Raw genomic sequence first — 13,236 nt, 5'->3', positions numbered from 1 at the left:
TGGGCAGAGTAATATTTATTAAGCTCTGCCACAGGCCAGGTACTTTAAATATATTATCTCACCTCAGGACATAATCTTGTCCTAATGCTCAGGACATAATCTTGTGAGGTAGGACTTATTAATATATCTATTTTGTATACGAGAAAACTGAGGTTCAGTGTCTTGAACAAAGTTGTGCTTCAACTAAATAGTAGAGCCAGAATAAGAATCCAGTTCTTCTGATTCCCAACCCATTGCTTTTTCTTTTGCAATAGCGTTTCCCCAAACGTGGTCCAAGGACCTTGGGGGCTCCCTGAGTCCTTTTTAGGAGGCGCATGAGGATCTCCTACGTGTCTGCGTGAGGCCAGATTTTCTTTATTCAGCCAAAGCCACGTATCATAACAGAAAGCAGATATGAGAATCCAACTGCCTTCTATTAAGCCAGATACCAAGGAGATTTGCAAAAATATAAAACAATGTCACTCTTCTCATAAGTTTGTGGGGGGTTTTTTTGTTTTTTTTTAAATTAATTTATTTTTAAAAAATTAATTTATTTTTGGCTGCATTGGGTCTTTGTTGCTGCGCATGGGTTTTCTCTCGTTGCGGCGAGCGGGGGCTGCTCTTTGTTGCAGTGCGCGGGCTTCTCATCGTGGTGGCTTCTCTTGTTGCGGAGCATGGGCTCTAGGCACGTGGGCTTCAGTAGTTGTGGCACGCGGGCTCAGTAGTTGTGGCTTGCGGGCTCTAGAGCGCAGGCTCAGTAGTTGTGGCGCATGGGCTTAGCTGCTCTGCGGTATGTGGGATCTTCCTGGACTAGGGCTCAAACCCATGTCCCCTGCATTGGCAGGAGGATTCTTAACCACTGCACCACCAGGGAAGCCCCATAAGTTTTTTTTGTTTTGGAAAACACAGTTTTTTAATTAAAATGTATTATTTATGTTAACATGCAATGGGCTTATTATGTTTAATGAATTAATAAATATTTTAAAATTTTCTCACTTTTTAAAACCTTTTTGATTGGGAAAATATTTAGTTTATTAAATATTGTGAAGGTCTGGGATATCAGACACATCATCTCAATATGTAAATATCAAATCACATTTCAAAGTCAAATTTAAATTACTTGGATTTTTTTTCTTTGCTTTTCTCTAACAATGACAACTAAGACCATTCTATATTGTATTAGTTTCTTCAGTCTTTAAAATAATTTTTAAAATAATGTTCAAGTAAACTTCCAGCAATTATCTTCAATTTTTTCTGAATAGAAAGTTCCCATTCTTAAGACATAGGCTTGTAATTCATATACTTGATATCACTCAGTGGCGTTTTATCTGTAGTAGGAAGAGGACAATCAAATATCAAGGAATATTAGAAAATCATTTAAGCCTTACTCATTTGCTGCCTCCTTCCCTGTGACATGTACATAAAACTCTTTTGGAAAGACAAATATATAATATCGCTTATATGTGGAATCTAAAAAAAAAAGAAAGATACAAATGAACTTATTTAAAAAACAGAAATAGACCCACAGACATAGTAAACAAACTTATGGTTACCAAAGGGGAAAGGGAGAGGGGATAAATTAGGAGTTTGGGATTAACATATACACACAACTATAAATAAAATAGATAACCAACAAGGACCTACTGTATAGCACAGGGAAATATACTCAATATTTTGTAATAACCTATAGGGGAAAATAATCTGAAAAAGAATATATATATGTGTATATATATGTGTGTGTGTATATATATATGTATAATTGAATCACTGTGCTGTACACCTGAAACTAACACGACATTGTAAATCAACTATACGTCAATAAAAAAATTATTTTTTAAAAAAAGTTCTTTTGGGGGCTTCCCTGGTGGCGCAGTGGTTGAGAGTCCGCCTGCTGATGCAGGGGACACAGGTTCGTGCCCCGGTCCGGGAAGATCCCATGTGTTGCGGAGCGGCTGGGCCCGTGAGCCATGGCCACCGAGCCTGCGGGTCCGGAGCCTGTGCTCCGCAACGGGCGAGGCCACGACAGTGAGAGGCCCACGTACCGCAAAAAAAAAAAAAAAAAAGCTCTTTTGGTTCTACGTTTGCCACTAGTGATTAAGTTCTGCGTTTATAAAATTGAGATCTAATCAAGATCATATTTAAATATCAAAGCAGTTGTGACTAACTAGAGCTCGGATACTACCTGACTCCATCTCGGCAAAGGATTATATTCAAGAAACAACCATGCTCAATAAAACCAAGTAATTTTTTTTCTGATATCCTTCAGGAAAAGACCGCTGATGGTCTCTCACTTTTAATTTTTAATATGAGAAATATCTATAGATAAAACTTACATAAACAAAATCTCTTTGGCGTTCTTAAAAATAGTGGCAAGTAAAGGAGTCCTGAGACCAGAAAGACTGAGAACACCTGTTTTTCAACCAGCTGCCCTCCAGGAGCCTCTGACGTTGTAGATAGGGTTAAACACACTGCCCAGTGGGGTAATGAAATTCAAGGCCTGCATGACAGGCACCTTAAAGAAGTTGTAACAAAGTGCTGTGGGTATTAAATGACAGTGAGATCTTTTCTAGCTGGAATGATCATGGGGAAGCAGAACTTGAGGTGGGCCTCCAAGATGATAGGATTTTATGAGCAGAAGAGTTCTTGCCAGGTGGATAGAACCATAACAAGCACAGGAAAGCATGAAAGGGTGAGTAAGCCCACTGGGGGGTGGCTTAGGGTGAGTAGAAGGTGTGCGTGGTGGGAAAAGTTTGGAAAGTCCAGCTGCACTGTGAGGGCTTGAATTCCCAGCTAAGCCATGTGGACTGTGATTGGTATGCAGTGGGGACACCTGACATGTTTTGAACAGAGAAATGACATGAAGTAAAAATTACAAACTACCTGGGAAAAACAAGTCAGAATCATCATAAAAATTGGCCTGGCAGTGGTGTATAAGATGAGAGGAGGGGCAGTTAGGACAATTTGCAGGGACCCAAAATGAGGACCTGAGTAAGGTGGGGCAGTGGCAGGGGAAGGATGCCCATTGGCCATGCTGACTGGTCTCACAAGGTGGCAGGACATTGGGGAGGTCTTCTGCTTCAGGGCCTGGCTCCAGCTGGGTGGGTCCAGAGCCTCTGGAGAGCCCTGATCTTGTTCTTTAACCCTTTTCTAAACTCTGGGCTAATCATTTACGTTTGGTTACACATTCTTTCTTCAGCCAGGCTTAGTACATTTAGGTCTTTCTACATTTCAGTTGTATTTTTCTGAAACCAGGCCTTACTTAGCCACTTTGGCTGGACCTCAGCCACTTGAATATAACTATCTTTTAGGGAAAATTCTTTCTACAGATTGCTAACCTCGTTCATGATGAGTTGATGCCTATATTTTCACTATCTCAAGGTATAAGGAGACCTCACTTAACAAAACCTAGACCAGGGACTTCCCTGGTGGTGCAGTGGATAAGACTCTGTGCTCCCAATGCAGGGGGCCCAGGTCCTGATCAGGGAACTAGATCCCACATGCATGCCACAACTAAGAGTTTGTATGCCACAACTAAGGATCTCGCTTTCCGCAACTAAGACCTGGTACAACCAAATAAATAAATAAACATAAAAAAAACAAGAAAAACAAACCTAGTCCAGATCCTTTAGGATGGGTATTGTGGAGACTTTATGGGGTGAGGGGCCCTCCAGGGGGCACCGGGTTCGCCTTTTTGTGGTGGCTGAGGGAGAATGAAGGCAAGGTCACTCCCTTGAGACCTGGATATTCACCCCTCCTTGAAAGCCTGGAGGAGACAGATTTTGCTTGTCTGAGAGTGCCCTAGTTTCCTTCCAGAGAGCGATCCTATTCCAAGTTCTGGAGGTGATATACTTTGCCTCTCATTATGGAGGAAGAATCAACAAGACTGGTTCTTTTTTTTTTTTTCAGCCGGGCTGTGGGGCTTGCAGGGATCTTAGTTCCCTGACCAGGGATCGGGAACCCTGGCCTAGCAGTGCAAGTGCCAACTCCTAACCATTGGACTGCCAGGGAATTCCCAGCAAGACTTGGTTCTTGATCAGATGTGGTAAAAGGTAAGTGAAGAGAGAGAGGAGTGTGATAGAATGAATGAGAGACAGTAAAGGCAAATCTTTTCTGAAAAATGTGAGGAGGAGAGGGCAGCTGAGGTCCAAGATGCTAACCCTCAGCTCTCACTCAACCTCTCTGCTTGCCCTCCAAGGCCCCTTCTCATCTCCACAATAGAGAAATTTACTACTGCGAACCTTCCATCTCCAGTCAGTGTGAAGAAGGAAAGGATCAAGACACAGCACCGTAGTGCTCTCTTCAGGTGCACTGAACACTCTTTGTAAAGAAAAGGGAACCCTCATACACTGTTGGTGGGAATGTAAATTGGTACAGCCGCTGGAGGACAGTATGGAGGTTCCTTAAAAAACTAAAAATAGAGTTACCATATGATCCAGCAATCCCATTCCTGGGCATATACCCGGAAAAGATGAAAACTTTAATTAGAAAAGATATATGCACCCCAATGTTCATTGCGACACTATTTATAATAGCCAATACGTGGAAGCAACCTAAACGTCCTTTATCCATTGACAGATGAATGGATAAAGAAGGTGTGGTATATATATACAATGGAATACTACTCAGCCATAAAAAAGAATGAAATAATGCCATTTGCAGCAACATGGATGGACCTAGAGATTATCGTACTAAGTAAGTCGGAAAGAGAAATACAAATATCATATGATATCACTTATATGTGGAATCTAAAAAAATTATACAAATGAACTTATTCATAAAACAGAGACAGACTCACATAGAAAAAAATCTTATGGTTACCAAAGGGAAAAGGGGAGGGAGGGAGGGATAAATTAGGGGTTTGGGATTAACAGATACACACCACTATATATGTAAAATAGATAAACAACAAGGACCTACTGTATAGTGCAGGGAACTACATTCACTGTCTTGAAATAACCTATAATGGAAAAGAATCTGAAAAAGAATATATATATATATATAAACTGAATCACTTTGCTATACACCTGAAACTAACATGATGCTGTAAATCAACTATAATTTTAAAATTGAAGGAAAAAGAAAAACGTATCCTGGTGCTTGTCATACCATTCTTTCAACTTTTCTGTAGGTTTGAAAACATTCCCCCAAAAATGTTAGGTTAAAAATTATAGTATAACTAAGCAATATTGACTGTTTCTGAGTTTTTACATTGATCTATGTTGGGCTGACCCCGCAGGCCTGCAAGCCTTGTAGCTGCCCAGCCTCGAGACCTAAGAAATAGCCCAGAGTCAGTGACAGAGACATCCGTGTCTTATTGGACAGGGAATCTTACATGTCCACAGCAAAAGGGTCCTGGAGCAACAGCCCCCAACCCCTGCTGATGGCAGAGAGCAGGCAGGACATGGCAGCAATCTTCACCACTTGGGGGAGAAGGAGGCTACCATTTATAGGGGGAATTTAAGTCAGGCTGGCTCATCAGCTACGAGGAAAACCAGCAGCTAGGCACATCCCTCACAGCCCCTCAGGTTAGCAACCGTCAGGAGGGCAGATGTTTCCCTTAAATAAACTAGCAGGTGGAGCCGTTCTGGCCTAAGGATTAGAATGATCACTAGCTGGGGCTGGGGGCAAGCACGTTCACATGAGTAGGGTGCAGGTGAAGCAGGGACTGGTCAAGCAGGGGATGTACAAAGAGCAAGAGAACAGCCGTCCTGAGTGGCCTGACCGTACAATCTAATTGCTCTTGTTCATTTTGTGTGGGCCAGCACTTGCTTATAGATAAATGGAAGTAAGCACTATTTACAGAAAAATTTAAAGTTGAGTCAAAAACCTTAATTTTTCCTATGAATCAATCCAAAACCATCATTATTTGATCTTAGCAAAAGAGCACCTTGAGACAGTCTCCCTGGAAAGTGGTTTGAGAAGCTGGGTAGGCCCTTCTAAATAAGGTTGTCGGTCTTGTGCTTGTTTGCAGTCCCTGGCTTTGACACCAGCCAGGGCCCTGCCTTTTTCTAAGCTAAACAGACCGTGAACTTGGTTCCTCAGGGTGATCTCCTCCCACCCTCTGCTCTCAGAGAAAGAAGTAACCCTCAAACCACACCAGAGGGAAGCAGGAACACAAATGCCTTGTGTCCTTTCCTGTAACCGAGCTGGATGCCCTGCTACTTTATCATACCCGCCCCACTGAGAGCCACAGTGACAGAATAGTTCCCTATCCATCTGAGCATCTAGCACTCCTCTGGAGACTATAGTTCTTCAAGAGCAAGACCAGTTTTAATCCACTTCTGCTAAGAACAAAGCCTCTAAGGCTCCACATGGGACTCCCCTGGTGGCACAGTGGTTAAGAATCCACCTGCCAATGCAGGGGGCACCAGTTCAAGCCCTGGTCTGGGAAGATACCGCATGCTGCAGAGCAACTAAGCCCATGTGCCACAACTACTGAGCCTGCAATCTAGAGCCCGTGAGCCACAACTACTGAGCCCACGTGCTACAACTACTGAAGCCCGCATGCCTAGAGCCCGTGCTCCACAACGAGAAGCCACCACAATGAGAACCCCGCTCACCGCAACTAGAGAAAGACTGAGCACAGCAACGAAGATCCAACATAGCCAAAAATAAATAAATAAATAAATAAATAAAAAGAAAGACTCCACGTGGGTGGGCTGGCCCTTCAACCTCCCTCACTTTGAGTAAGCATTACGGATCTATCTCTATTTGGATCTTCTCAGTTTCCCTCCTTATCCGTATAGCCTTTTTCTTTTTTCCATATAGCCTTTGATATTCTTTTTTTATCTTTGCCCAAAGGAAAATCACTAAAATCCTCAGATACAACATTATCACTTTATTCAGGAGATAATCAGGTATGATACAGGGCTGACACTGACAAATAGCTGTACAGAAAATTATGCAAATCTGTTACATTTGCTAGAAGAGACTCTCATTGTAAACAAGGAAGAAAAACCAGGAGGGTGCCTAAAGGACTGCAGTGTTTTTTTTTTTTTTTTTTTTTTTTGACTGCAGTGTTTTGAGCAAGTGTCCCCACGCCCCCTTGAGTGAAGGTGGGCTCAGGTGGAGGTGGCCCTTCCAGCAGGAAGAGGAGGAGGCAGCCCCTATGCAGAAGCTGAGCCTCCTGGCCCCACCCACACTCAGCAGCAGGCCTTGTTGAACTCCTGGAGGGCCCAGCGCTTGTTCTCAGTTGCCTGCTTGAGTTGGGTGTACTCTTTCACCAGCCTGTCAAACTCCTCCCCGAGGACCTCATAGGTGTTCAGGACCTGTCGGGACTTCTCCATGTCCTGCTCTTGTAGGTGAATGGCCCCCTCCAAACGGTCCCTAAAAGCCCAGGCACAGAAGATACAATATAAGGATCTGGTTCCTCAGAAACTACACGAGAATGAGAAGGCACTAAAATGAATGAGTCTGGAGGGTATGAGGACCAGCTCTGAACAGCTGCGTCAGGCTCTTGGGAGTTCTCACCTAATGAGACGATGAACTTCCACTTTCTCATCAGTGTAAGTGTCAGACAAAATCTTGAGCTCTTCCATCCTGACCGAGGGAAGAAAGAAATGTCAAGCTGAGGATCCCTAACAGCAGTAGACTTAGGAATGGGACCCAGGACCTGCCAATGGTCAAGGTCCTGTGTTGAGCAGTGACAGGATAAACAAGGTCATTCCAAATTCCCGAGCAATTTAGCTCACAGTAAACCACCTACTTCAGAGGGCTTTAAAATAAAAGACCCAAGAATGTTGACAGCTTTAGAGTAATCCAAAGGCTAATACTGCTACGTGACATTTACTGAACACCCACAGGGTGCCAGGCGCGATGGAGACGAAAGAGATGAGGGCGAGGGTTGGAGTGGGTGGTGTATGAGATGGAGTCCCTCAGATCCGCGGCGCTCACAGCTCACCGCAGCTTAAGGATCATGGCGCTGCACTTGACCTCCAGGTACTGGGCATTGATACGGTCCAGCTCAGACTGAGTCTTCAGCCGGTGCTCTTGAAGAAGCCTCTGCAGCAAGGCCAGGCAGCGAAGAAGCACCTGAGCACCCGGGAGGCAGGAGCAAGAGGGCGGCCATGAAAGAGGGTAGAAAAGAAAGCAGATCAGAAATCCCTGGCTTCCCCAGAGGGGCCCCTGGGGTCAGGGTAAAAAGAAAGGAGGCCATCCCACCGCCCTGCCAAACCTGGGAGTAGGTGGCACTCTTCTTCTCCAGGAGCACCATCTGCTCCTTCTGCTGGCTCTTGGCATCCTGGCACTGCTGCTTCTCACCCACCAGGACCTCTGCGAGGTTCCATACCTTTGCTGCCTTCAGAGTTTCACTGTCTGAATCTGGGCAGAGACAGAGCGCTGGATAGGAAAACCCTAATTGCTCCTGCCCTTTGAAGGCCATGTTTCAGTGCCCCTATCCGATATCTAACCCTACAGATTCTGTCTTCCTCCAGGTTTTATTCTGATGGCCTGGTAAAAACAGCCCAGTTCTCTTACTTTCCAGATTTGGCCCTTAATTCTTTTTTATTAATTTTTTTGTAAAAATAATTTATTTATTTATGGCTGTGTTGGGTCTTTTTTATTTATTTATTTATTTAATTTATTTATTATTTTTGGCTGCATTGGGTCTTCGTTGCTGTTCGTGGGCTTTCTCTAGTTGCACTGAGCGGGGGCTACTCTTCATTGCGGTGTGCGGGCTTCTCATTCTGGTGGCTTCTCCTGTTGCGGAGCACGGGCTCTAGATGCGCGGGCTTCAGCAGTTGTGGCGCACGGGTTCTAGAGCACAGGCTCGGTAGTTGTGGCGCGTGGGCTTACTTGCTCCACGGCACGTGGGACCTTCCCGGACCAGGGCTCAAACCCGTGTCCCCTGCACTGGTAGGTGGATTCTTAACCACTGCGCCACCAGGGAAGCCCCGGCCCTTAACTCTTAAATCATAGAAATAAAGATAAGGTCAACTCCTATTAACCTGAATTTTACTCCCTATTTCATTCTGATTCTCTTAAGAACGAACCATCCTTCCCTGCAGCAAGAGGATGCTGCCACTTTGCTGAATAAAAGAAGTCTCTACAAAATTTCTTGCTTTTATTCTACCAGCAAGGAAACAAACAAGTAAACATTTCCAACGCTTCTCAGCTTCTGTCCCAAATCTAAAATTCAAACACATTATTCTCAAAAGAGAAGACCAGGAGCCCTGAAGGCCAGCCATGAACAGAACACAGCCAGCACGCACCTGAACTGGGATTGTGGTAGCAGAGCAGGGTGAAACATTTCTTCTTGAGCTGCTCCTCCACTTCAGGCAGGAGCCGGGCTCTCATCCACATAAAATCCTACAGCCACAGAAGTGAAAAGTGAGATGTAGACAGACTGTTAGAACTAGAAAGATCCAGTGAATGAATATGTGATGACTAACAATCTCAATGATAACTAAAGAAGATGCATCGAGAGACATCAGGGAGATTAATTTTTAACCCATCAAATTAGCAAAGAATACAATGACTGTCAAGATCCCATGCTGATGAAAACGTGGGGACCTAGGTGCACTGGGAGCTCTTCTCTGGACAGCAGTTTGGCAATACGTACCAGTGTGTTCAATGTGTGTAGCCTGTGACCTGGTGATCCCAATTCAAGCACTAACACTCGGAAAATAATCATACAAAGACATGTATGAACTAGCATGTTCCTATCAGTGTGGCTTCTACCAGCAAAAATGTGGAAATAACCTTAAATTAATATCCATCAATAAGGTTAAGCAAATTATGCTACATCCATACAATGGAATCCTATCTGTAATTTAAACTGATGATACAATAGGACTCTGAGCACTAACTATGTGCCTGGACACTGCTGAGAGTGCCTGAGGAAGGTGAGAGGGATAAATTAGGAGGGTGGGATTAACAATACACACACTACTATATATAAAATAGATAACCAACAAGGACCTACTGTATAGCACAGGGAACTCTACTCAATATATTTTATAATAACCTATAAGGGAAAAGAATCTGAAAAAGAATAGATATAAATATACATAGCTGCACACCTGAAACTAACACAACATTGTAAATCAATTACACTTCAATTAAAAAAAAAGAGTGCTTTAGGAGGTATCATCTTATTTACAGTTATTTGAAAAGAAATATATATACCTTAAAATAATCATATACTTGAAAAAAGTCCAAAATATATTGTGAGAACAGATTATACTCTCTATACAGGTATGGAAGGTATAATACTATTTATGTCAAGCTGTATATAATAATACTGCATTTATTTCTAGATTTAGTATTTCAGCTTTTACTTTCTTCCTTGTAATGTCTTTCTTATTTACTTGAGTTTGACCACCACGAACATGTTTCATTTTTATAGAAACAATAAAGCTTAACCAAAAAATGTTTAAATATATGGGAGAAATTAACCCATTTCCCTTCTTTGGTCCCAATATCTGCCCCCCGCCAACCTCTGAGGGTGGCATGAGCTCCAGAAGGTCCACCTTCTCCAGCCCAAGCAGTGGGGGCACCTCCCTCTCCTGGCTGGGACCTAAGAGCTGTGTCAGCTCAGTCACGAGCAGCCGCTGTTCAAGGGTCTCATGAAACTGAGAGAGAGAATAAAAAACAAAAAGAAGTTACTATAAAACTTCTCCCACTCCATCTCCTCCATCCTCACAAACCAGTTTTTCACACATCTTCAAAGTCCTCAAACGTGTCATCCCCTTCGGATGACTTCCCAGCTGCCAGTACTTTCTCCTGTCAATCTTTCTTTTCAAAACCCTGACAACACATCCACCTCTTCCCCATAACCACAGTCCCTTTCCTTCTTGATAACCACTACTCAAAGCTCCTATTTCCCCCAGATCATAGAATCAGTTGAAGCCATAGCTGGCCTCGTCATTCCTACAGCTGGTACCAATGCCTACTTCATCTCTCCTGCCTCACCTTTTTGTCCTCAGAAGTTAAATTTCTGTCTTGTGTCTTCACATAGTAGTCCACAAGCAGCTCTTGAATGACTCTCTGTAAAATTTCAGACCTTAACCACGTTGTCTTATGCAATCGAACTTCCTTCCACGCCTAGAAAACCAAAAAAATCCCAGGTAGGAACCCCTCTTTCGCAGAAGATATTTCCTTCCTCCCTATTAGCCCTTCTCCCAGGGCCCTTACCTGAGCCTGCTCCTTTGCCAGTGTGAGGCTTAAGCCACTCTCGTCCATGTGTTGTGAGAGACTCAGCAGCAGTTTGCTGAAGTGTGGGTTCTGTAATAGGTCCTCTTCACTCAGGTTACAAGGAGGAAGCTGTTTGCCGCACACTTAAAGGGATGTCCCCCATAGGGACCAAAAAGCAAAGACAGTATGGACTCAATTTATATAACTGAGCATAACTCTTAGCTTAATACTCACTTCCAAAAAACCCCTAGGTTTTTGGTAGGGAAGTTTTCTAAATCGAATGAAAATTTTAAGAAAAACAAAAAATAAGGAATTCCCTGGCGGTCCAGTGGTAAGGACCTTGTGCTTTCACTGCTGAGGGCCCGGGGTTCAATCCCCGGTCAAGGAACTAAGATCCCACAAGCCCCGTGGCGTGGCCAAAAGAGAAAGAAAGAAAGAAAAAAATCCACAAATAAACTAGAGGCAATACTCAAAGTAACAAGCATTTATATTATATACAAGGACATTAATCAAGAATTAGGCAATGAGTCTTAAAAAAACTAAGATCTTAGAAAATGGAAATGCAGTTGGAAAATATTAGACAAAGAGAATCAAGAATAAGGGACTCTTTGGTATACCACAGTACCTAAAATGCCTCATTCACACAGAATACCTAGAGCTCTTGAGGAAGGAAAAAAAAAAAACCACGTGTAAAGTTCCCTCTTTGTATGGGATCTCTAGTCGCATAAGCAAGACTGAGAGAAGGTATATTCTTAACAGTAAATAAAAAATTTAACTAACCAAATTCTCCTTATTGTAAATAGACTGAGTAACCCATGTGGATGCAGAACAGCACATGCGTGAGAAAAAGTGCAAGAAGTCAGGATCCACTGTTTATTCCATATGCTCAAAGGGCTTTCTTTCCATCTCTTTTCCCACGTGCTTTCTGCTGAGGTCTTATGTTTTACTCCCACTCACCAAACACTTACATTTTCATTCTTTGGACCATCATACCAGAGTCCTTTTAGAGAATAAGAAATCTTTTTTTTTCCCCCAAAGGCATTGAAAGATCACTATGGAAATGGTCAAAATACGGAAGATTCAAGTTTTTGAAGGATTCAAGAAAGGATTTGAGATATGCAAAGAATTCAAGATATGGAAGGATCTGAGATTTTGGAGGACAAGATATGAGAAAATTCAAGACACAGGTAGGAAGGTAGCTTTCAAAAGTTCAAAGGCCACGCTCATCTTCAGGATATGCTGGCTAACTCAGCATGGGAGCATCTTGAAATTTTAGTCTACTGCACTAGCAGGTACCGAACAGGAGTCAGTATAATCTGTCTGCCAATAAGAGTGTTTAAGAATCTTCAAGTATTCTAGTTCCTCTAGAAAGTTAGGCTTCTGTGCGAGAAACCATACTGGTGAACATTATAAATCCTTTTTAAATTTTTTTTGGCAACGTCGCATGGCATCTCAGTTCCCCAACCAGGGGATGAACCCAGGCCATGGCAGTGAAAGCACTGAATCCTAACCACTGGACCACCAGGGAATTCCCCCTTTTGATTATAGACGACAAGACCCTAGATAAGACCTCTCTGGATAAGTCCTCAATCCTCTTTCAAATGTCTACACTTACCTTGTTGGAGTATTTCCATCCCTTCTCCAGATGAGCAGAAATCCCCGGATGCCATCTGCTTTTCTTGTGATTCTTATCTGCCCAACTGAGTAAAAGAAACAAAAAGATAAATAAACTGGCTTGGCTGCTCGAGAGAGACAACTACCTTGGGTTCAAATTTCTGTCATCTACAAGCTGGGGAGGAGAAACACCTCTTACAGGGCGGGGACTATGTCACACATCCTGGGTCCTGTCTGAAAAGGAGCCTCCTTGGGAAAGAAAACTTTCCAATTCACTAGTCTAAACAGGAGGATGGCCCCCTCCCCCCACCATTATGTCTAAGGTTAAAACTGAGCTGCTGCTTTCCAGTTATGAGCGAACTGGGAAAAGGGGGAAAAAAATCCAGGTCTGCTTTTTTCTCCAGTCAAATAAGCCAGCTATCAAATTCCACAATAGTTTCTTGTGCTTCTTTAACTTGTCCTTTCATCTGAGATCTGTTGGTAGTTTTTGATCATTAACTCTAGAAACAT

General features: G+C 43.0%; 1 protein-coding gene across 1 annotated transcript; it reads right to left on the bottom strand.

Annotated features, from left to right (window-relative positions):
- Positions 1-7,121: 7,121 nt before the first annotated feature.
- Positions 7,122-12,782, bottom strand: HAUS4 (HAUS augmin like complex subunit 4). Its single transcript, XM_065871695.1, has 9 exons — positions 12,728-12,782; positions 11,113-11,255; positions 10,891-11,022; positions 10,416-10,550; positions 9,189-9,285; positions 8,153-8,298; positions 7,880-8,010; positions 7,450-7,518; positions 7,122-7,305 (listed from the first exon to the last, which is right to left on the bottom strand). The coding sequence occupies exons 1-9, from the start codon at positions 12,780-12,782 to the stop codon at positions 7,122-7,124; spliced, it is 1,092 nt and encodes a 363-aa protein (XP_065727767.1).
- Positions 12,783-13,236: the final 454 nt, after the last annotated feature.

The sequence above is a fragment of the Phocoena phocoena genome, chromosome 2, assembly GCF_963924675.1.
Source record: "Phocoena phocoena chromosome 2, mPhoPho1.1, whole genome shotgun sequence".
NCBI lineage: Eukaryota > Metazoa > Chordata > Mammalia > Artiodactyla > Phocoenidae > Phocoena > Phocoena phocoena.
The sequence above is the reverse complement of the archived record's forward strand: the minus strand, read 5'-3'. Positions and strand labels throughout refer to the sequence as shown.